This window comes from Manduca sexta, chromosome 10 (genome assembly GCF_014839805.1).
Source record: "Manduca sexta isolate Smith_Timp_Sample1 chromosome 10, JHU_Msex_v1.0, whole genome shotgun sequence".
Lineage (NCBI taxonomy): Eukaryota > Metazoa > Arthropoda > Insecta > Lepidoptera > Sphingidae > Manduca > Manduca sexta.
The window spans coordinates 10060081-10082727 of NC_051124.1; the positions used below are offsets into that span (position 1 = coordinate 10060081).

General features: G+C 35.5%; 1 protein-coding gene across 6 annotated transcripts in view; it reads left to right on the forward strand.

Annotated features, from left to right (window-relative positions):
* Window positions 1-22536, forward strand: part of LOC115446682 (NAD kinase) — a 47826-nt gene extending 25290 nt beyond the window's left edge. For 3 of the 6 annotated variants that reach the window (XM_037437078.1, XM_037437080.1, XM_037437079.1), the window contains 8 exons: window positions 3147-3230; window positions 4693-4822; window positions 12031-12225; window positions 12600-12702; window positions 13205-13402; window positions 15942-16099; window positions 18241-18323; window positions 20698-22536. In XM_037437078.1, the coding sequence (XP_037292975.1) occupies window positions 3147-3230; window positions 4693-4822; window positions 12031-12225; window positions 12600-12702; window positions 13205-13402; window positions 15942-16099; window positions 18241-18323; window positions 20698-20911 (1165 nt within the window). In that variant the 3' untranslated portion in view covers window positions 20912-22536. Of the gene's footprint in view, window positions 1-104; window positions 178-3146; window positions 3231-4692; window positions 4823-12030; window positions 12226-12599; window positions 12703-13204; window positions 13403-15941; window positions 16100-18240; window positions 18324-19328; window positions 19412-20697 lie in introns of those variants that run through there. The other 3 variants (XR_005112155.1, XM_037437081.1, XM_030173448.2) reach the window with 3 other exon arrangements.
* Window positions 22537-22647: the final 111 nt, after the last annotated feature.

Consider the following 22647-nt stretch of genomic DNA (forward strand, 5'->3'; position numbering starts at 1 on the left):
CTTTAGTTACACCTGTACGGTGTAATATAACACGCTGTAAAGTAATAAATTAACATATTTATTCGAATTGATTCCGGTCGAAATACCAGCTTATTCTAGATGGACAGTGTACGGCATAACACTTCGAGTTGTAGTTGTGTGATGGCCAAGTTAATAATGGAGAATATTTTTGTTCAGGTAAACGTACTTTGTTAATTTCGTTGCCTATACAATTGTGGGTAGTTTGTTATTAGTTAGTAATTTAATATTTTTGTGAATTTATCGTTCGCTTTAACGGGGAAGGAAAACATCGTGAGGAAACCTGCACATCTGAGAAATACTCTATAGGAATTACGAAGGTGTGTGAAGTCTACCAATCCGCACTAGGCCAGCGTGGTGGACTAAGACCTAATCCCTCTCAGTAGTAGAGGAGGCCCGTGCTCAGCAGTGGGCAAGTATATAATACAGGGCTGATATTATTATTATTAGTAATTTAATATAGATGTTTTAATTGCGCAGACAATATTTCTGGTAACGACTGATAAAAACACAGTCATGGCTCATTACAGTGCATAATGCTATCGGATGTTGATAAAGCAACAAAATATGGAGTCTTTGCTACGTGGTATACGTCACCGAATTTAATTTGTATAAATCTAGAGATTACAATTCAGCGTGAACTAACAAAATTATAATATCGTATTATTGTTTTAATTAGCTCTGATAGGGAAGTTTTTCTTTTGTCGTTTATTTATCAATATGTTTTGCGAATTTATCGTTGTTGTTAGGTTGGTATATCCTGAATCCTGATGATAATATACAGCTGCATATAGTCCTCATATATCATCATAGATTACAATAATTAAACGGCATTCTATCTTTCACCAACTTACGCATTTAAAATAGGTTTATTATAGACATATTCTAGAGTAGCTTTCAAAATTCAAAAAAAGCGGCGATAGCCTAGTCGGGAGTGGAACGGACTGCCAAGACGAATGTCCGCAGGTTCAAATCCCAAGGGCACACACGACTTTTCTAAAAAATCATGTGTGTATTCTTTGTGAATTTATCGTTCGTTTTAACGGTGAAGGAAAACATCGTGAGGAAACCTGCACATCTGAGAAGTTCTCTATAGGAATTTCGAAGGTGTGTGAAGTCTACCAATCCGCACTAGGCCAGCGTGGTGGACTAAGGCCTAATCCCTCTCAGTAGTAGAGGAGGCCCGTGCTCAGCAGTGGGCAAGTATATAATACAGGGCTGATATTATTATTATAATATTATTACAAAATTCATACGGAAGTTAGTTTTTTATTTAGTAACTAGTATCTATTATTCTAAGTTCTAACTGCTAATGTCATTCTAGAATGATGCTGTCTATTCAAATCCAATGTTTAAAGTTTCATTTCATTAAATGTATTGGAATGACATGTCTGATCGATTCGCTAGTCTATGTCATTCCCAGACATTTTTGTTGTCTATTAACGATTGTAGAAAGGCGTCTTGGGTACGGCCCGTGTTTCTGTTTCAATACGTTTTTGAAATCATAATACTACAGATAATATGTTTATGAGTATGTACTCAAATATGTATTTATTATCTGAAATAACAATATAGTTTTACTATTATCATTGGTAGAATTAATAACAGTACATCGCATGTTTTCCGCTTCCTGCATTGTAATTAAGTACTTTTTTTATTTACTACTAGCTTCCGACCGCAGCTTTGCCCGCGTGGATTTCGGGTTTCAAAAATGGAGAAGGTGCTCAATTTGTCGGGATGTTTTTTTAATTTATGGTGGTATGCAGGTGGTCCGATTGTCCGGTCAGGGTCTGATGATGGGATCCTGGTGAAATCGAAGGAACTTTTAACCATTAAGGTTGCACACGAAATGACGGAAGCTTAAAAATGGAGTAACTTCTCCCGTTTTCCCAACATTTTCCATCACTGCTATGCTCCTATTAATTGTAGCGTGATGAAAAGTATACTATAACCAGCTCAGGAGTATGAAAAATAATTGTACCAAGTTAAGTTAAAATCCGTCGAGTAGTTTTTGTTTCTATAACGGTTATACAGACAGACAGACAAAAATTTTACTAATTGCATTTTTGGCATCAGTATCGATCCCTAATCACCCCCAGTTATTTTGGAAATATATTTCATGTACAGAATTGACCTCTCTACAGATTTATTATAAGTATAGATATGCAAAAGTAGCTCAAAAATTGTCGATAACGAAAACATGCATTTTAAAGTAAAACAAAAGAAATAATATCGTGAAGCCAACCAAATAACTGATATATTAAATTTTGTGACTGTTCAATTTAGTCGGGTCCGCGATATCACTTTTGTTGAGTTTCAGACCGCGACATTACATTATTATATTCTGTGCTCCAACGCACACTGCTTTGATGTTAGGAACACACCTACATTGCTTAGACAACAGTGAACTTTATACAATAGCAATAAAGCTCAAATTGACTCTACGTATTAGTTAGAAAACGTTTGTATGGGAAATAGAAAAATGCTGTTTTGAGGATTTTCCTGGCAATTATTCGAATTTTTCTCACCTTTTAAACCTTCCCTAGACCTCCACGAATAATTCAAGACCAAGATAAGATAAATCCGTTCAGCCGTTCTCGAGTTTTAGCGAGACTAACGAACAGCAATTCATTTTTATATATATAGATTGAGGCGACGGCGCGGTGTGACAAATGGAAGGTCTAAAACGATTTAATCGTGCAAAAACCTATCGGTATGTGATTTGTCATCGTAAAACACATTCGTTTGTTTTGTAAAGCAGTTTGTGTATATGCGACTTTAGGTGGACGTTATAGGTGTAAATAGATTAGCTAATAGATAAGAAATCAATGTAAATTTGTATATACCGTTTAATAAATACACAATTGATATCAATATATTATATAATTATCATTATTAATAAATCTATTGTTTACATTGAACATTCAAAAACTGTCTTTTATTCGCAAATCCTGTCGAAACAATAGTGGCAAATTTATGCTGCCATTACGCCTGTAAATTGAACACATAATAATATGCTCATTAAATTATTTTAATTAGCTTAATTATCCAGTAATTACGACTATAATTATTTTTCGTATGAACAATAATTGTGCTATTGTTTTATAATGTTGTTCTGTTTGTTGCAGGCGGACTAGGTCCCTGAACGCCCCCTCGCCTATACAACAGTTCGGACCATGTGGCAGAATAATGAAAAATTCCGCTATGGTTATGTAAGTTTGTTTATTTTTACATCTTATTTTTTTATCATAGGTTCATAATGAACGTTCTGCCTCACAAATAAACGTTGTATACATCGGTTTTAGTTATACAGATCCATTTTTACATGTTTTACTAAATGAAACCACATACTCATGTACTTGGAAATAACACTTTACAATAAGTTACTTGAGCCGTAGGTGTTAAATAAAAAAGTACGTTTGGAAAAAAATATTAATAATAAGTACTTAATTTTAATTTTACACGCCCTCATGCCACTGCTACTACTGTAAGAGAATTCGTCGCAGCGCAACGTCATACTTTCAGTTAGAAATATACTCACGCACACGCCATATTCACATTAAACTACAAAATGATAAAAAAAAATCAGAAAACTAAAACCAGGATTTTTGGTGAAAATATTCGTTATAAATGGTAGATTTTTGACACAATGTCAGCAAAGGTGACGAGTACGTGGTTTCATTTATTAGTGCTATGTCAAAATGACTCTGTATAGCGTTTTGTAAAGTAATATCTAATGCATAGGAGACATATAAAATATGTTACCTATCACAGACATATACAACGTTTATTAAATATGTAGCTCCCAAAAGTGTATTTCAATAATCAAACTTTTTTAATTTCGTTTATAACTTTATCTTCGTTTCCGCACATTATAAGATAGTTAATTCACTTATAAATAATTTTAATTACCACGTACTGGATGCACGGGTCACAGCGTTCCGTTAACGTAAAGAATTATAATCATTAAGTGCAGGAAAAACATCGCGTGTGTTTTTTATTATTATTCATTACAGTAAAACATCATTACTGGCATAATTCATCGCTCACGTCACTTCCTTTGTTAAGCGTCATTAAGTAATATTTATGTATCTTGATTATGTTATACGAACTTACTTGTTTTGTAGTTTTACCAAAACAAACACGTACGAGTAAGTTCAATACCTCTTTTATGTCGGAATCCTTCAAGTGTGAGCTATGACTACAGATAGTCCGTCTAGGCATTAAACATCAAAGGCCCCGATTTTGAAGTTGTTTAGTTTGCCAAGTATGTCGTTTAGCGTATCTCTCTCATTCTCATTATCTATATAATTATTCATAGTCGAATTAATGCGACGTAAATGTTGTCCATAAACTTTTGGAACGACCTGAAATTGATAATAGCCTATTCGGATTGTTTACTATTTTATGTTGTTTTTAATGCTTTTTTTGTATGTAACAGGACGTAGCTTATTTCCAACTGTATCGCGTTTATTGTAGTTTTTAGTTAGGTTTGAATCTCGTCGTCAGCTCTCCATAAAATTGTCGTATGCGTAGCTCTTACTTTAACCTCCGATACTCCTATCAACAATAGCAATACCCTTGGTGCAATACATAATCATGAATGGCAAGATAGTCATCCTCCAGGCCAAAATATTGGGGACAATTGTATCAACGAATAAAATAATTTTCCAGGCAAATCCAGGACCCAGCGTCGCAAAGGCTGACTTGGTACAAACCGCCGCTGACGGTGTTGGTCATCAAGAAAGTGCACGACGCTACCATCCTAGCACCTTTCGTACAACTCGTACATTGGCTAGTGCATGTGAGTACTATCAAATATTTATATTAATTTTATTTCTCTGTAACTTCAGAACTAAGATTCCTATTGTGTTCCTAGTATATTATTTCTAGCATGGGCCAGAAAATGTAATCAAACAAGTAGTGTTGATCGTTATTTAGTTCGTGGACTGCCGTTAACGCATGCGCATTATGCACTTTACTTTGACAATAATCTGAAATTGTATGTGCACCCACCTCGATTACCGTTGTTAATGTACACAGTTCCCGAATGAGTCAATGGCTCTATAACACTGACTAACCAGCTCGACCGTGGTAAAAATGTTCTCGATTTCGCTTCCTATTCCGCGAAACGTACATTCACATTCTATGTCAAACGTTTATTGTTTCCTGAATTTTGGTCGCGCGATGAAATCTCACCACCGTAATTCATGTCCGATTTCTGAACGCACCCGAGATGAAAGGTGATTCAACCCCGTTCTAATTGCGGTTGTGATGGCTCACGGTTCTACGGTTGATTTCTGAACGCACTTTTATTGAGTGACTCCGTCTACTCGTCTATAAATAATGTAAACACTCGTGTATTAAGTTTTTGTTTGCCGTGATTTAGTACGTGTTTTAAATTTTTACACGTCTCATGATTTATTGTTATTCGTGTTAGTTTCTTCTGTAATGATTAATAGTGTCCAGTTTTTGTCTGTTTGGTTTATAAACTTTGATTTGAATAATAGAAACGTGTGATACTTCGATATAGTTGGGTTTTCTTTTATTTATTAATTTATAATATTTATAACTAGCTTTTGCCCGCGGCTCCGCCCGCGTTATAAAGTTTTTCAGGCTAAAGTTTTCCGTTATAAAAGTAGTAGTTTCCCGGGAGCCTATGTTCTTCCCAGGGTCTCAAACTGTCTCCATACCAAATTTCATCTTAATACGTTGGGTAGTTTTTGAGTTTAACACGTTCAGGCAGACTGATGCAGCGGGGGACTTTGTTTTATAATATATTTTTAGAACTTTTTAAGAGGAACAATCCCGTCATACATCATTGTTGCATAACTTTAACCGTTTACGCAGCGCACGCAACGGAAGCTCTCAAAACTAATAAATTGTTCCCGTTTTGCAACATGTTTCATTACTGCTCCGTTCCTATTGGTCATAGCGTGATGATATATAACTTAGAGCACTCCACAAACAAAGGGCTATTCATCACAAAAAGATTTTTTCAGTTCGAATCGGTAGTTCCTGAGATTAGCCATTACTGCTCCGCTCCCATTGGGTATAGCGTGATGATATATAGCCTATAGCACTCCACGAACAAAGGGCTATCCAACGCAAAAAGATTTTTTCAGTTTGGACCGGTAGTTCCTGAGATTAGCCATTACTGCTCCGCTCCTATTGGGTATAGCGTGATGATATATAGCCTATAGCACTCCACGAACAAAGGGCTATCTAACGCAAAAAGAATTTTTCAGTTTGGACCGGTAATTCCTGAGATTAGCCATTACTGCTTCGCTCCTATTGAGTATAGCGTGATGATATATAGCCTATAGCACTCCACGAACAAAGGGCTATCCAACGCAAAAAGAATTTTTCAGTTTGGACCGGTAGTTCCTGAGATTAGCGCGTTCAAACAAACAAACAAACAAACTCTTCAGCTTTATATAATAAGTATAGATAAGTTTTCCATGCAGGCAAAAGCTAGATAAAATAAAATAATTCAAAAAAACCTCTTGTAACATCCGCCTGCGTCATTCACATTCCTTCACTATTAATGGCTAAGATAAATTTCCATGAATTTATATTAGTAGAGTCACTGCCGTGCCTGTTTGAAAAAAAATAACCAATTTCATTCTTAATTTAATTTCCATTTTTAAATAAAAAAATACCAGCCAGCGCCGTAACGCATGAAATACTGGACAAAAAATATCTACAATTCTCCAGCGTTGCATTGCGGCTGTATGCGGGAGCAGTCTCATAGAAAATGTATATGATCCAAGTATTTTTGTTCTTAAGATGTACTTAGTTGCATGTTTTAACAGTAATATAGGTAATTGTCTGAGCGACATTGAAATGTATTGCGACATTGAAATCAGTTTTAATTGTTACGTACAATTGCAAAGTGTTAATCCTGTTTTATAAATAACATAAATTCGATATAAAATATTAATTGATATTCTAAATAGATAAATCTTTAAAAGCTAAGCTGCACTGATGGATAAAACTGGTCACTTACTTACATAATAATATCAATTTTTGTTTCTTAGATAAAATTTTAAAATAATAGGTCGTTTACCAAAATACGTTTTATGCATAGCCGCTTTGGTTGTTTTGCATCCAACAAACGATCACAACATAATTCAAAGTTGCCCTTTGATTCACCTAAATGATCGTTTGGTACATCAAGGTCACAGACGCAACTTCCACAAGATAAGTTTGTTTTTAAAATGGGAGTGAAGCAACGGACCACGAGAGCGCGTCTGTCGTGCCTTATCTACAGCTTGGGATGCGTGTTCTAAGAAGAGAATAAAACGTAAACAAAAATAATTATTATTGTTATTATACCATTATTTATGGTAATACAGACATGGCTCCGGCTTTTGAATTTTAATAAATATTTTGGACGTGGAAAACAAACGGCGGAATAGGCTGTATGGCTGAGTGCCTTTGCCTTCTCCTTTAAAAACTAGGAAAAAAGCAAAAAAAAATCGGTCACGTTGAAAAAATTGTGTTCTTATTTTAAATTCCTTATCCGGACAAACTTTTGTTTATCTGAAGTAAATAGGTGCGAAATAGGTAGGTAGGTAAGTTCAGGAATTTAGACATTTATATCTGGTCAAATCACTTCTGTCACTATAGTATTAAAACAACGGTGCCGACCAAAATCAGGATAATTTTAAATTGAAAATGATTTTTTATAAATACGTACAATTATATACATAGTAGTTGAACAAATTCAAAACTTCAATTATTAGTCTATACAGGCTTGTGTTCTTACTAAGATTTTACTTAACAAAAATAAAATAATTCACAAATAAAAAACATGATTAAACTTAGCGTGCATAAACGATTTGAAGTTTTTAATGTGTTCAGCTAGTGTTTGATGACTGTAAGACGTAAGTACGTAACGCAACTGAAAAATATACATGTATATTACTTTTAATTTAAAATAACAAAATTCTAATCAGACTGATATACCTATCAATGTAGCCTTACATTATAGATTTACCTTTTTACAAAAAAAAATATTACACAGTATTGAAAAGTATTTCTATATGTCTGGGTTTTTATTTATTTGTTTACCAAGATTTGTCCACCTACGTACATTATCCTGTTGCTCAGAAATCCTGCCGTATCTACGTATTTTTTCATTATTCCAAGATATAAGAATAAGAGGTAACTAGCAAACAATATCGCTTTGTTTCCACATTTAAGTATTTCAGATGTATTAGGGTGGAGCGTGTTTATAAAATAAATGGAAAGATATTGGCCATTTGAAAGCCATATGAATAATGATAATATATTCATAGCAACATCGCACGTGCATTACGGATCAGTTCAATAAACGCATTCAATGTTAATGATGAAAAACAACTAGCAAACCTCGCATTAAATGGATAAAATGTGTTTCAAATAAACGATTCAGCAAGCAGTCTTTAATGATCTCTTTAGAGGTGATAGATATTATGATGTTCTTATATTATGTTAGAGTTGTGTTGATACGTTCTAAGTTTATGATTAGCCGCCATTTTTAATAAATGATCCCAAATTTTTCGATGTATCTCAAAAATAAACCAATCAGAAAAAAGTTTTTTTTGACATGCTTATAAATTAGGTATTTTGATTGTTTCATTCAAAGAATCGGATTCCGGGTTGAGATAGTTTAATGAAAACAGCTGATAATAATTTGTTGAAGTTAAGTTTCCTACGCGGTACCAAACTATTTTGTATATAATAATATCAGCCCTGTATTATATACTTGCCCACTGCTGAGCACGGGCCTCCTCTGCTACTGAGAGGGATTAGGCCTTAGTCCACCACGCTGGCCTAGTGCGGATTGGTAGACTTCACACACCTTCGAAATTCCTATAGAGAACTTCTCAGATATGCAGGTTTCTTCACGATGTTTTCCTTCACCGTTAAAGCGAACGATAAATTCACAAAGAATACACACATGATTTTAGAAAAGTCAGAGGTGTGTGCCCTTGGGATTTGAACCTGCGGACATTCGTCTCGGCTGTCCGTTCCACACCCAACTAGGCTATCGCCGCTTCATTTTGTATATGTTACAACAAAATTAATTCAATTACTATAAAGTAATAAAACAAACGATCGTATCGCCTAACCGCTATCACTTTCAGACCACAGGCATAAATACATATAATCAACTCGAACAATATAAATTTTCACAAAGTATTTGTAGAATTTCGCGAGATTTACGAATCAAGTATCAACTAGTTAGCAGTGTTGCATAGTAATACGTCCAAATTGAGTAAAAAAGAAAACAATGAACCCCTCATTCCTCTTTCCCGAGACAATAGTGCGCAGGACCGGTAAAAGGCTCTCCGACTTTTATTAACAAAACAGTTTTTTTAACAGCTATTATACTTACTGTGATTCGCTCTGGATCCATAAATATCTTCTTCCACAGATTTTATCCCCCGAAATATCTCCGCACAACGTTAATATTCTTCCAAATTTGGGGAAAAATTACCTCATCTGGCAACTGTTTTATGTATATTTCTGTTGAGTATAAATTACGTTGGGCCCGCACGATCATACATGTTGCATACAACGACACGTGCATTTACCTTCCATTTTGACCCATATTCGTTACACTATCTGGAGACAATCGCTCACGAAGTGCACATTGCTACACAAGATAAATGTAACTGAATTTTTACCTCAACATGCTCATGATGCAAGGCTAATGATTTCACCTCTCAACCTTACAGGAATCGTTAGCAATGAGAATAAATATGTTAGGGAAAATATAAAATTTACAACCATTTATTTCTTAAAATATAAAATTTACAACCATTTATTTCTTAAAATATCTCTTCATATTATCTTGCATCATTAATTATAAAAAAATAATATCAGCCCTGTATTATATACTTGCCCACTGCTGAGCACGGGCCTCCTCTACTACTGAGAGGGATTAGACCTTAGTCCACCACGCTGGCCTAGTGCGGATTGGTAGACATCGCACACCTTCGAAATTCTTATAGAGAACTTCTCAGATGTGCAGGTTTCCTCACGATGTTTTCCTTCACCGTTAAAGCGAACGATAAATTCACAAAGAATATACACATATTTTTTTTAAAAAAGTCAGAGGTGTGTGCCCTTGGGATTTGAACCTGCGGACATTAGTCGTCGCAGTCCGTTCCACACCCAAATAGGCTATCGCCGCTTCATTTTGTATATGTTACAACAAAATTAATTCAATTACTATAAAGTAATAAAACAAACGATCGTATCGCCTAACCGCTATCACTTTCAGACCACAGGCATAAATACATATAATCAACTCGAACAATATAAATTTTCACAAAGTATTTGTAGAATTTCGCGAGATTTACGAATCAAGTATCAACTAGTTAGCAGTGTTGCATAGTAATACGTCCAAATTGAGTAAAAAAAAAAAACAATGAACCCCTCATTCCTCTTTCCCGAGACAATAGTGCGCAGGACCGGTAAAAGGCTCTCCGACTTTTTATTAACAAAACAGTTTTTTTAACAGCTATTATACTTACTGTGATTCGCTCTGGATCCATAAATATCTTCTTCCACAGATTTTATCCCCCGAAATATCTCCGCACAACGTTAATATTCTCCCAAATTTGGGGAAAAATTACCTCATCTGGCAACTGTTTTATGTATATTTCTGTTGAGTATAAATTACGTTGGGCCCGCACGATCATACATGTTGCATACAACGACACGTGCATTTACCTTCCATTTTGACCCATATTCGTTACACTATCTGAGACAATCGCTCACGAAGTGCACATTGCTACACAAGATAAATGTAACTGAATTTTTACCTCAACATGCTCATGATGCAAGGCTAATGATTTCACCTCTCAACCTTACAGGAATCGTTAGCAATGAGAATAAATATGTTAGGGAAAATATAAAATTTACAACCATTTATTTCTTAAAATATAAAATTTACAACCATTTATTTCTTAAAATATCTCTTCATATTATCTTGCATCATTAATTATAAAAAATAATATCAGCCCTGTATTATATACTTGCCCACTGCTGAGCACGGGCCTCCTCTACTACTGAGAGGGATTAGACCTTAGTCCACCACGCTGGCCTAGTGCGGATTGGTAGACATCGCACACCTTCGAAATTCTTATAGAGAACTTCTCAGATGTGCAGGTTTCCTCACGATGTTTTCCTTCACCGTTAAAGCGAACGATAAATTCACAAAGAATATACACATATTTTTTTAAAAAAGTCAGAGGTGTGTGCCCTTGGGATTTGAACCTGCGGACATTCGTCTTGGCAGTCCGTTCCACACCCAACTAGGCTATTGCCGCTTACATTAATTATAATGTATGTTTTTTTTTGTATCGGGCCCCACAGTCAATACCGGGGAAAACCTGCAAACGGTATACTGTAATCCCTTGATTTAGCGACTGTAGGGTCCTGGAGGAAAATTGGGAGGGGATAGTTGGGAGGGAGGAGGGGAGAAGGCCAAAAGCCCTTATAGGCCTCAATGTTGCAAACATGAGGTATACACACTTAACTGAGCCTAGGGCCGCGGCAAATGTACCCTCATGCATTGACGTGATTTCGGCGTGGAGACTGAGCGCCCAAGAATTGCCTTGGGGGGTGGGGGGAGTTTGTGTGTTGTCATCGGCCAGCTGGTAGACTAGTCATTAAAATTGCTGTATAACTTTCTCGTCTCGCATTGCTAATGAGCAATGTAGATTGAAAGATCTAGTTCAGGTAACAGCTTTGTAAAGATTTTACAAATGCTTTACAAAGTTGTTATATCTAATTAGCTTTTGCCAGCGGTGTCACGGGTGGAAAGTTTTTTCGGGATAAATATTTTCCCGGGATAAAATTTTTTAAGGCCGACAAACATTTCTCGTCTGCAACACTATCTCGACCCCACTCTACTTACCATCAGCGTTACTTTGCCATAGCCGTTACAAAAATAAAACCAAACTCAAATGATTTTATACAGAACAAATACTGAAAATTGATCTCTATTTCCAGGACAAAAGCATGGTGGTGTTTGTGGAGGCGGCGGTGTTGGACGACACGCTGGTGGCGCAGTACGGCGAGTTCGCGGCCGTGCGCGAGCGCCTGATGACCTTCCGCGCCGGCACCGACGACCTCACTGACAAGATCGACTTCATCATCTGCCTCGGAGGTGACGGCACGCTGCTGCACGCCAGCTCGCTGTTTCAGGTGAGGATATGTCACACTCGCTTTTTATCCCCAAAGAAGTAGTCAAAGACACCCAAATTCCAGACTCTTTGACCATTTAAATAAAGAAAAAACTTGTACATTTGATATGGTCTGCCTTTGTGTACCTGTATATGTACTTTTGACTTATAGTATTGAGAACTTTATGGTACAAAATTGGTTAAGGGTAATTGAGTGTAATAATCACTCAATTACACTTACCATTAAGTGCAATTGAGTAATTTTACTGTGCCAGAGAAAAATATGTAACGACTTGTACAAGTTGGTTGGTTAAAATTTAATGAGCATCTATTGCTTTACCGATTGTAATTCAAAATCTGCAAGGAAATTATTCTAATTGTGTGTATTTGTTTCAGCAATCAGTCCCGCCGGTGATGGCATTCCATTTAGGTTCATTAGGTTTCCTCACGCCCTTCGAGTTTAACAACTTCCAGGAACAAGTTATGAACGTATTAGAAGGTGAGGGAAATTTATAAATAGTGCTGTTATAATCAATTAGTCTATCCCTTAAGGAATTAAATAATTCTGTGATCTATAGACAGATACTAATTCATGAAGTTGTAATCTTTGAATTTGGATGTATGAAGTAATTACTGGAATTACTGATTGAATACTCAAAATTCGTTTAGTATTAAAAAACAAAAAAAAATCGTTTAGTGTTAATTCATGAATTATAAAACAAAATTTCCCGATACCTATGTCTGTCTGAACAATAAACTCAAAAACCATTAAGAGGATTTCGATGAAATTTGGTATGAAGATAATTTGAAACACTGACGAAGCCGCGAGTCAAAGCTAATTGTGAATAAACTTTTAGGCAGACATCGCAATAGAAGCTGGTGTTGAGGTATTATAAACCTCAATACTATATTATAAAGTAGACATTACGATAACACTCAGTCTCTTTACTAAGGATCTGACACCTGAATCCTCATACTAAACCTTCTTCATACAATTCCAGGTCACGCAGCATTAACGCTGCGGTCGCGTCTTCAATGCGTGGTGCTGCGCAAGTGCCAGGACGACACCAAGGAGAAGAAGAAGCCCACCACCATACTGGTGTTGAACGAGGTGGTGGTGGACCGAGGACCCTCGCCGTACCTGTCCAACATTGACTTGTTTCTGGACGGCAAACATATTACCTCCGTGCAAGGAGACGGTAAGTTTACGTTTAAGTATGGTCTCGGTGTTCTGTGGAGGTTATATGCTTTTTGTAAGAGAAGTGTTCCCATGACTTCGTTTGTTTGTAACGTCTAAGTTGTAAATACTTAACTAATTAACATATAATTTTGCATGATTATAGAAGACGACATATGGCACCTTTCACCTAGAAAAACAAAAACTGGATAGTAATTGACAAAATCTGCATTAACACCCCCTTATGCATGTTTTCACGCATCCATCCCTAGCTTGCCATTTTGATCATTTTGTGCAGTACTTACTACATTAGAATAAAGTTTGAGAGCCCCAAGAGACAGACCTAAATGATCTTTCCGTGTTCCTAAAAAATGAAAAAAAAAGTAAAATGATGCATGAATAGTAACTGGAATAGTAGACGTCGTTAAGAGCATGGTCATTGCCATATCTATATCTATACTTATTATATAAAGCTGAAGAGTTTGTTTGTTTGTTTGTTTGTTTGTTTGAACGCGCTAATCTCAGGAACTACCGGTCCAAACTGAAAAATTCTTTTTGCGTTGGATAGCCCTATGTTCGTGGAGTGCTATAGGCTATATATCATCACGCTATACCCAATAGGAGCGGAGCAGTAATGCCTAATCTCAGGAACTACCGGTCCGAACTGAAAAATATTTTTGCGTTGGATAGCCCTTTGTTCGTGGAGTGCTATAGGCTATATATCATCACGCTATACCCAATAGGAGCGGAGCAGTAATGGCTAATCTCAGGAATTACCGGTCCAAACTGAAAAATTCTTTTTGCGTTGGATAGGCTTTTGTTCGTGGAGTGCTATAGGCTATATATCATCACGCTATACCCAATAGGAGCAGAGCAGTAATGGCTAATCTCAGCGACTACCGGTTCGAACTAAAAAATTCATTTCGTATTGGATAGCCCTTTGTTCGTGAAGTGCTATAGGCTATATATCATCACGCTATGACCAATAGGAGCAGAGCAGTAATGGCTAATCTCAGAAACTAGGAGTTTGAACTGAATAATTCTTTTTGTGTTGGATAGCCCTTTGTTCCTGGAATGTTATATGCTATATATATCAACACGCTATGCCCAATAGGAGCGGAGCAGTAATCGCTAATCTCAGGAACTACCGGTTCGAACAGAAAAAATATTTTTGTGTTGGATAGCCCTTTGTTCCTGGTGTGCTATAGGTTATATATCGTCACGCTATGACCCATAGGAGCGGAACAGTAATGAAACATGATGCAAAAACGGGGACAATTTATTAGTTTTGAGAGCTTCTGTTGCGTGCGCTGCGTAAACGGTTAAAGTTATGAAAATGAAAAAAAAATGAAAAAATCTTTATTTAAATAAAAAAGGTACAGAAAAAATTTCCAGAGGTTCTCAAATTAGGCTGAGCCTGTGTCTTGAGAAACCAATTAAAATTACATGAAATGGTTTGTTAAGCGCGAGTTAAAGAGCGTCATGTGTGTGTGTGTGTGTGTGTGTGTGTGTGTGTGTGTGTGTGTCTGTGTGTCTGTGTGTAAGTGTAAGTGTGAAAGAGAGAAAGTTTAAGTGTGTCATGTGGTAATAGGGTTAATATAGATATAGAGTTATCTAATTCTGGATTTCGCAGTGCAAAAGAGAATTTGCAGAATACCAATGAGAGTTAATAATATTTTCAGTCGCCTCGTAGTTGAGATTAAGGAGTACATTCCTAATTTTTGTTTTTGCTTCATTAAGAATACAGTTCTTGACATCACAGAGTTTAACTATAGAGTTATATGTTATGCAACAATAATGTATGACGGGATTGTTCCTCTTAAAAAGTTCTACAAAAATATATCATAAAACAAAGTCCCCCGCTGCATCGGTCTGCCCGAACGTGTTAAACTCAAAAACTACCCAACATATTAGGATAAAATTTGGTATGGAGACAGTTTGAGACCCTGGGAAGAACCACAGGCTTCCGGGAAAATATATAACGTGACTTTTATAACGGAAAACTTTAGCCCGAAAAACTTTATAACGCGGGCGGAGCCGCGGGCAAAAGCTAGTATTAAGATAAACTGTTATTGCCTTCACTGCTATCTCTGTCCAATAATTTCTTCGACAATTTGACACAAAAAATTATTATTAAAATATTATATTTTCGCTGAGCCTTAGCCTTATAACTCTCGTTTCACTGAAAAGTAACATAAGAAACATTTATTCATAATTTCCGTCCTTAAATTGTGCTAAAAAACTGATGCATTTAATTGTCCTTTCCACATCCAGGTCTAATAGCATTGATTAGTCCTTCCCAACTCCAGGTCTAATAGCATTTGTTCTTCCTACCTCCAGGTCTAATAGCATTTATTCTTTCCACCTACAGGTCTAATATCATTGATTCGTCATTCCCACCTCCAGGTCTAATAGCATTTATTCTTCTCATCTCCAGGTCTAATAGCATTTATTCTTCTCATCTCCAGGTCTAATAGCATTTATTCTTCTCATCTCCAGGTCTAATAGCATTTATTCTTCTCATCTCCAGGTCTAACAGCATTTATTCTTCCCCCCTCCAGGTCTTATCGTGTCGACGCCGACGGGCAGCACTGCGTACGCGGTGGCGGCGGGCGCCAGCATGATCCACCCGTCCGTGCCCGCCATCATGGTGACGCCCATCTGTCCGCACTCGCTCTCCTTCCGGCCCATCGTGGTGCCCGCCGGCGTCGAGCTGAAGGTAAACAAACATACATCTTACAAATACAGTAATCAGTGAAAATTTTATCGCGTACAGAAATTATCCATAAACTGGTCTTAAAATGATGAAATCGACGGATGCATTTTACACTACGCTAACTTGAAAATGTCAACTTTATAGGAGAGGCGTTTAAGGTGGTAGCTCAAGGTCCATTTTCATACATTTTGTTTCGGCTTTAATCTGGGTAACTAAACAAGTATTGGCAAGTAAAGAATTTAAATTCACGTCTAGTTAGTGATTAGTTCTCGCAGTTGAAAGAAAAACGTAAAAATAATTAATAATCATGGATATTTCTGCCTTTAAAATTTCGTCATATTAAATTTTAAAGGCCGAAATATCCATGATTATTAATTATTTTTACGTTTTTCTTTCAACTGCGAGAACTAATCACTAACTAGACGTGAATTTAAATTCTTTACTTGCCAATACTTGTTTAGTTACCCAGATTAAAGCCGAAACAAAATGTATGAAAATGGACCTTGAGCTACCACCTTAAAGTGAAAAATAAGAAAAAATTTATTATACTAACCCTTTCTTATTAGGTGTTTTGTGTAATACAAGAATTCTTCATTTCACAGCAAAAAAAAAAAATATTGTAAGCTTATAAAAGACTAGCTTTTGCCCGCGGCTCCGCCCGCGTTATGAAGTTTTTCAGGCTAAAGTTTTCCGTTATAAAAGTAGTAGTTTCCCGGGTGCCCATGTTCTTCCCAGGGTCTCAAACTGTCTCCATACCAAATTTCATCTTAATACGTTGGGTAGTTTTTGAGTTTAACACGTTCAGGCAGACAGATGCAGCGGGGGTCTTTGTTTTATAATATATATTTTAGAACCTTTTAAGAGGAACAATCCCGTCGATCGAATCGATTAACTACTTAATGCTTGACATGTTAGCCGGCTAATATGACAGTTACATGACATCACGCGTGTCACGGGAATATAACCTTATTATTTATTACATAATAAGGTTATTTTTCTGTGACACGCGTAATGTCATGTAGCTGTCATGTTAGCCGGCTAACATTCCAATCATTCCAATGGCAAATGAGTTAATAAAGTGTTGATTTCATAGTAGAAAAATTATGAGAATTTTCTGCAACAGTGGATGAAAAATGTTTTATTCTGTAGTTGTTAGAACTTTAATAACATTGCAAAGCTAAAATAAGTCTTCATTAGCTAGGAATATAGATTATATTTGATGGTTTCAAATCAATATTTCAGTTTTTACTGTTGACCAGTTTTAGGTTGTGGATTGTTTCTGTACTACAAGCTCAATCCTTATAACAGACATACTCTTTATAATACCGTAGAGAAATCCTTACGCAAACTCACTTGCTTGACTTTGAAAGATATGTCGATGGGGTCCACGAACTTTAATCGTTTAGGACCACACTAAAAAAAACATCATTAAAAATAAGCTTGCACAGCTATAAATTAAAACAATTGCTGTAGAAATTTCCAGAATATCTAAGCTTTTTCCAATTTTTTGTATGATGTATCCATGGATATAGGGGTGTGGACTACGCTTGACTGTTCATCTGTGCAGGCAGTATGGGCTAAAAGTCTGAGAGTGTTAAAGCATAATATGTGCGGCCAACAGCTATTATTTTCTAGCATTCTTGTATTGGCCGAACATTTGATTCGACTCTTTCAAATTAAAATACTCTCTGCATTTAACGTAGTCCTCTTTCCATATCCATGTATTTATAAAACAATAGCTTGAGAACTATCGCGGATTATTTAGCAACTATAATGGTTTCCAGGTAAGACAGGTATATCGAACAGGCCGGCATAATTGTATCGACTGACGAGAGATGATCATCTCTCGTCCATCGACACTATATCTAGACGCCGCTCCATTTAATATCGGTACTAGCAAGAACATTTTGCGCTATAGATTACTCATTAATTTTTATATAAAAATGTGAAGAGTAGATATTCATTCTCATACTATTCAAATATAACATCGCATTAATACTATAACTGTTATGGTGTTATATATGTGTAAATAATAAATAAATATAATTGTAAAGCAAAATGTTCGTGCTACGATTTCCGGTTCAGGAGCATCACTTAGCTGTCCTCGTGTAAAGGCAATGTTTAACAACAACCGAACGTTCTAGATCGCACTATCGCCGGACGCGCGTAACGCTATGTGGGTATCGTTCGACGGACGCAACAGACAGGCGTTACAGCACGGAGATAGGTACACGGACGGATGTTATACTAAACACGCATCATAACGCTCGCTTGTAACGCATGAGTATCTAAACGCTTATGTTGTCCTAGTACTTTGTTATGTTGTAGATAAATTTGTATTGTAAAATGGTGTGAAAGAACTCGATTGGGGACATAAATGAAACTTAGAGCCGTATTAATAAGTGCAACTCAGTGTTGCTCTCAAGTGTGATGTCAGTTGAGTCGCTGTCAAACAACGGTCGGCATCTTAAGATATTCACTATTAAATAAACCCATATTAACATCAAATCAAATGAGATTTCAAGTCAAACTATGTGACTGATTTGATAGCTGACTTTTGTTTATGTAACAGAGCTGACTCAGTTGAGAACAAGCTCTTAAGTGACAGCTTAAGCTTAATTATAATTTTATTTAATAGTTCACTACAATAAATGTCTACTTGTATTACTCAAAATTGAGAATTATTTATTAATATAGCCCTGAGATTCTGATTATGACGTACACTGACTTAATAGTAATATTTTTTTTTCTATACATTTACAAATAATGCATTTGATTTGTTGTTCAACCGATCTATACAAAATGTCAGCTTTTCAATCCTTATTTCCATTTCCTGTCAGTTGTCGCCACTTGAGATACCTGATTTCACCCCATTTTACTTCGTAATGTATAAATGTTTGTTATATTAGTGTGAGCGTTTTAACTAAAATTAGAAATTGACACGTGTTTTGCAAAAGAATCTGAGTTATATTTTTTCCTCCTTTTTATGATATTTTAAAATTTGGTATTATTGCAAGGGAATCTATGTAGGTAGATTTTACAGCTAGATATCAAAATCCTCTGTTTTATCATCTTCAATATAGTGACATCTACCGGCAAATGGTCGAAGTACTAAATGTCACAAACGAATTCTATTCCAATAATTACTTTGTAAAGTATTATCTACATTCGTAATGAAAACCTATAAAACTTATATTTACAATCAGTTTGAGATGAAAGCACGTTGTTTCAGATAACGCCTAGTATAGAGGCGCGTAACGTGGCGAGTGTCTCCTTCGACGGTCGCTCGCAGTTGACGCTCAGGCCGGGCGATAGGTAACAACTAACAACCGTGCTTACATCATGGTGGCAGGGACCATTATTTGGGTCTAGACTAGGAAAGGAAGGACTTTTACTTATGACCTACATAAGTAAAAAAAAATTAGGCAATCATTTAAAAATACTGGCAGGATGGATAGAAAATCATTGAAAATAAAAAAATCTATCAACAAATTATTTTCATTTTTTTAGTTATAAATAATTCTTAGTAGTGTTTTTTTGACATCGACATCATAGCTAAATTAAGAATCTATTAGACTTGGACGCTAGTAACTGGCATTAGGCAGTTTGACAACGGCAGCCAATACGCATTTTGATTGTTTCTGTTGTAAGTAATAAAGTTGAGTAAAAACTGTTTTACTGACACGAGTGTATATTTCGAAGTGAGGTAACTATGCAAAACAAAAGAATAGAACAGTTTTAGAATATAACAGCCATAACAAAGGCTACACTTAACAGTTTCTATAGCTGGATATTTTTGACTACCTAGTGGACAAGATTCATAATGCCGGCATATTCCACTGGCTGCCGTAGACTGCTCAGTGTACGGAGACTAGTCATCCAAAATCAGCGTCCTTTTGACTTGCTGCTCAATTATCACCTTTATTACATCTATATTAGCACTAATCTCGACGTAGTTGCTTGCATGACACTTGATACGCTTGACACGCTTCGCATTAAGATATTGCATGAATGTTAACGTTAATGCATGTTTTAGTTTATTGTTCAGCAAATTATTACCGTAAGTTGCAATAAGTTGAATAATTATATAAAGAATATACAGTATGTAAGGTTAGTTGAGGGACCTGTTTAAGGTGGGTTCGAATCTCGTCCTAAATATACATAAAATATTTTTTTTATTTTACGCCAATTTGGACACCTAATGGTATTTAGAGGTATTTTTGCCAAAGCCAAGTATTCGTAAGTAATGAACCATAAGATAGGTCAAACTAATAGCCAGCACAAGGGTACACGTTGGGAGCCATTTCAGAATTTTGTTTCGAGGCTTTTAATATATCATTTTTGCGTATATTTCTATTCGTTACATGCCGGTGGTTTTAAATAGCTCTCTCGACTAAACATTCATACTGTATAATAAAAAAATATATAAAAATTATCAATGAAATTCTACATATATTGAGACATGTTTAAGAAAATTGTCATCTTTGATAATGCTATTTTTTAAAAAGAAAAAAGATTAAAACCAATGTTTTTTTTATTCTTGCTTGCTTCATATAACTTGTAATCAATTACAATAATTTTATTATAATATTTCCCCACAGTCTATACGTAACGACGTCTGTATACCCGGTGCCGTCGATTTGCGCGCAGGACCAGATATCGGACTGGTTCGACTCACTCGCCGAGTGTCTGCATTGGAACGTGCGCAAGAAGCAGAAACAGATCGACGAGATGAGCGACATGACCCACTCGTCCAGTGACACGCTCGAGGAGTTGGATAACAACCACCACGATGACAGGCCGGCGGATACATGACCGCAGTAATAGCAGAAGTAGGGATGTGACGAACTGAGTCGTATCAATAGTTCTTTGTCAGTCAATGAGTTACGAACTATATTTTTATGTCGGACATTTTGTGGTTGTTAAATCATTTAATGTTAATTTAATTTCATATTGCTTTCGGGGCAGCAAGGTCAATAAATCTGAGACTCAAGCTCTGCTCAAAAAGTTCCAATATTTTTCTTATGACAAATAAGTTTAAGGTTTAAATCTACATTCTCTAAAACAGACAAGAAATGAAACTGATTTCGTTTTGGTCTGCTATGGAAATATCAATATGTATGTGGGTTATAAATGTAAATTTATCTTTTCCAATATGGCTTAGGTGTTACATAACACTTAAGTAAACATTGATTTATCTCTAAGAGATTTTAAATAACATTCTATCTGAATATTTGGGGGATGGTCTAAAATTCATAGACAAAAAATTTCACTTTTTCAATATTGATTATTTTTAATCAAAATGCTCAGTTACACAATGAAGACTCCTGTGAAAGAGTAATACAAATTAAATATTGATCAAATCACGAATATAATCTCTAAAATGGCCGTAACATTTCTAATGAATTCTCTATACAACTTGAGTAGTTCTACTTAATTATTTGTATAGATATAAGCTGTATGTAATTGACAATACTTCATATACTTTTTCATAGGCCTGTCAGTTTTAGAAAATCAATTTTGTAAAGTTAGTGAGAGTTTGTAGAATAAGTCTTGTATTTTGTGTGTGGTTTCAGCTGATTTATATCCAGAGTTGTGATAAAATGTATTTTTATTTAACGAAATAGGACCCCCCCACACAATATGGCTCAGTTAAGTAAACTTTGCATATAAGGCTACTTTTCGTCTGTGTTATTTAATGTTAGACAACGATAAGCGATCGTAATGTATGATTTATATGTTGTGATCACATTTTTTTTTTCAATATAATTACATTCCCTTGGACAATAAAAAAATATGGTTTTGTTATGTCTTTCTTGGGTATGTTCGGTTTACGTGTAGAGTTATTTATAATACATGTCTTATATTAAATTATCCATATTAAATTCAAAGATGTCGACAAAAATGAAAGGTAAAATTAATAATTCGCGTCATAATAAAACATTATTTAGTTTCAATATTTTTGTCAAACCAAAGGACTTGATATTACACCAGATATTAAAATATATGTACAGTAACTGAAAGTTCTTGATATGTCAAATAAGTCATAGTTATTGCATATGACTACTTATTATGGAAAGAAGAAACAACCGTAAGGTGCTAACTGAAATGATTCAGTGCCAATAATTTAAAATAAGCCTATTTTACCACTTGTGTTCAGTATGGAGCACAAATTATTTTTATTTCGTCAGTAGTTCGGAAAGACCGTTTGTTCGATGGAAACTTATGATTTATTCTCATCACAATGCTTTATTTGTACTAGACCCTCACATTTCCATGCATTTCAATCTTTGAAAGACTCAGTTTCAATGGTTAAAATGACAGCTTAGTAAAATAGTGATTTGTTAATATTGAATAAACTTTATTTGGTGTTTTGTCAAGAGAACATGATAATAAATGTATATACATTTTAATATAAATTATACAAATTGGACCTTTGACTTGCTTGTTTTTTTTTTTAATCTCTATCTCACTACTAATATTTTTTTCATTATTATCATTATAAACCTTCTAAACATTCATAGTCTGTCATTATATTAATCATTCGTCGC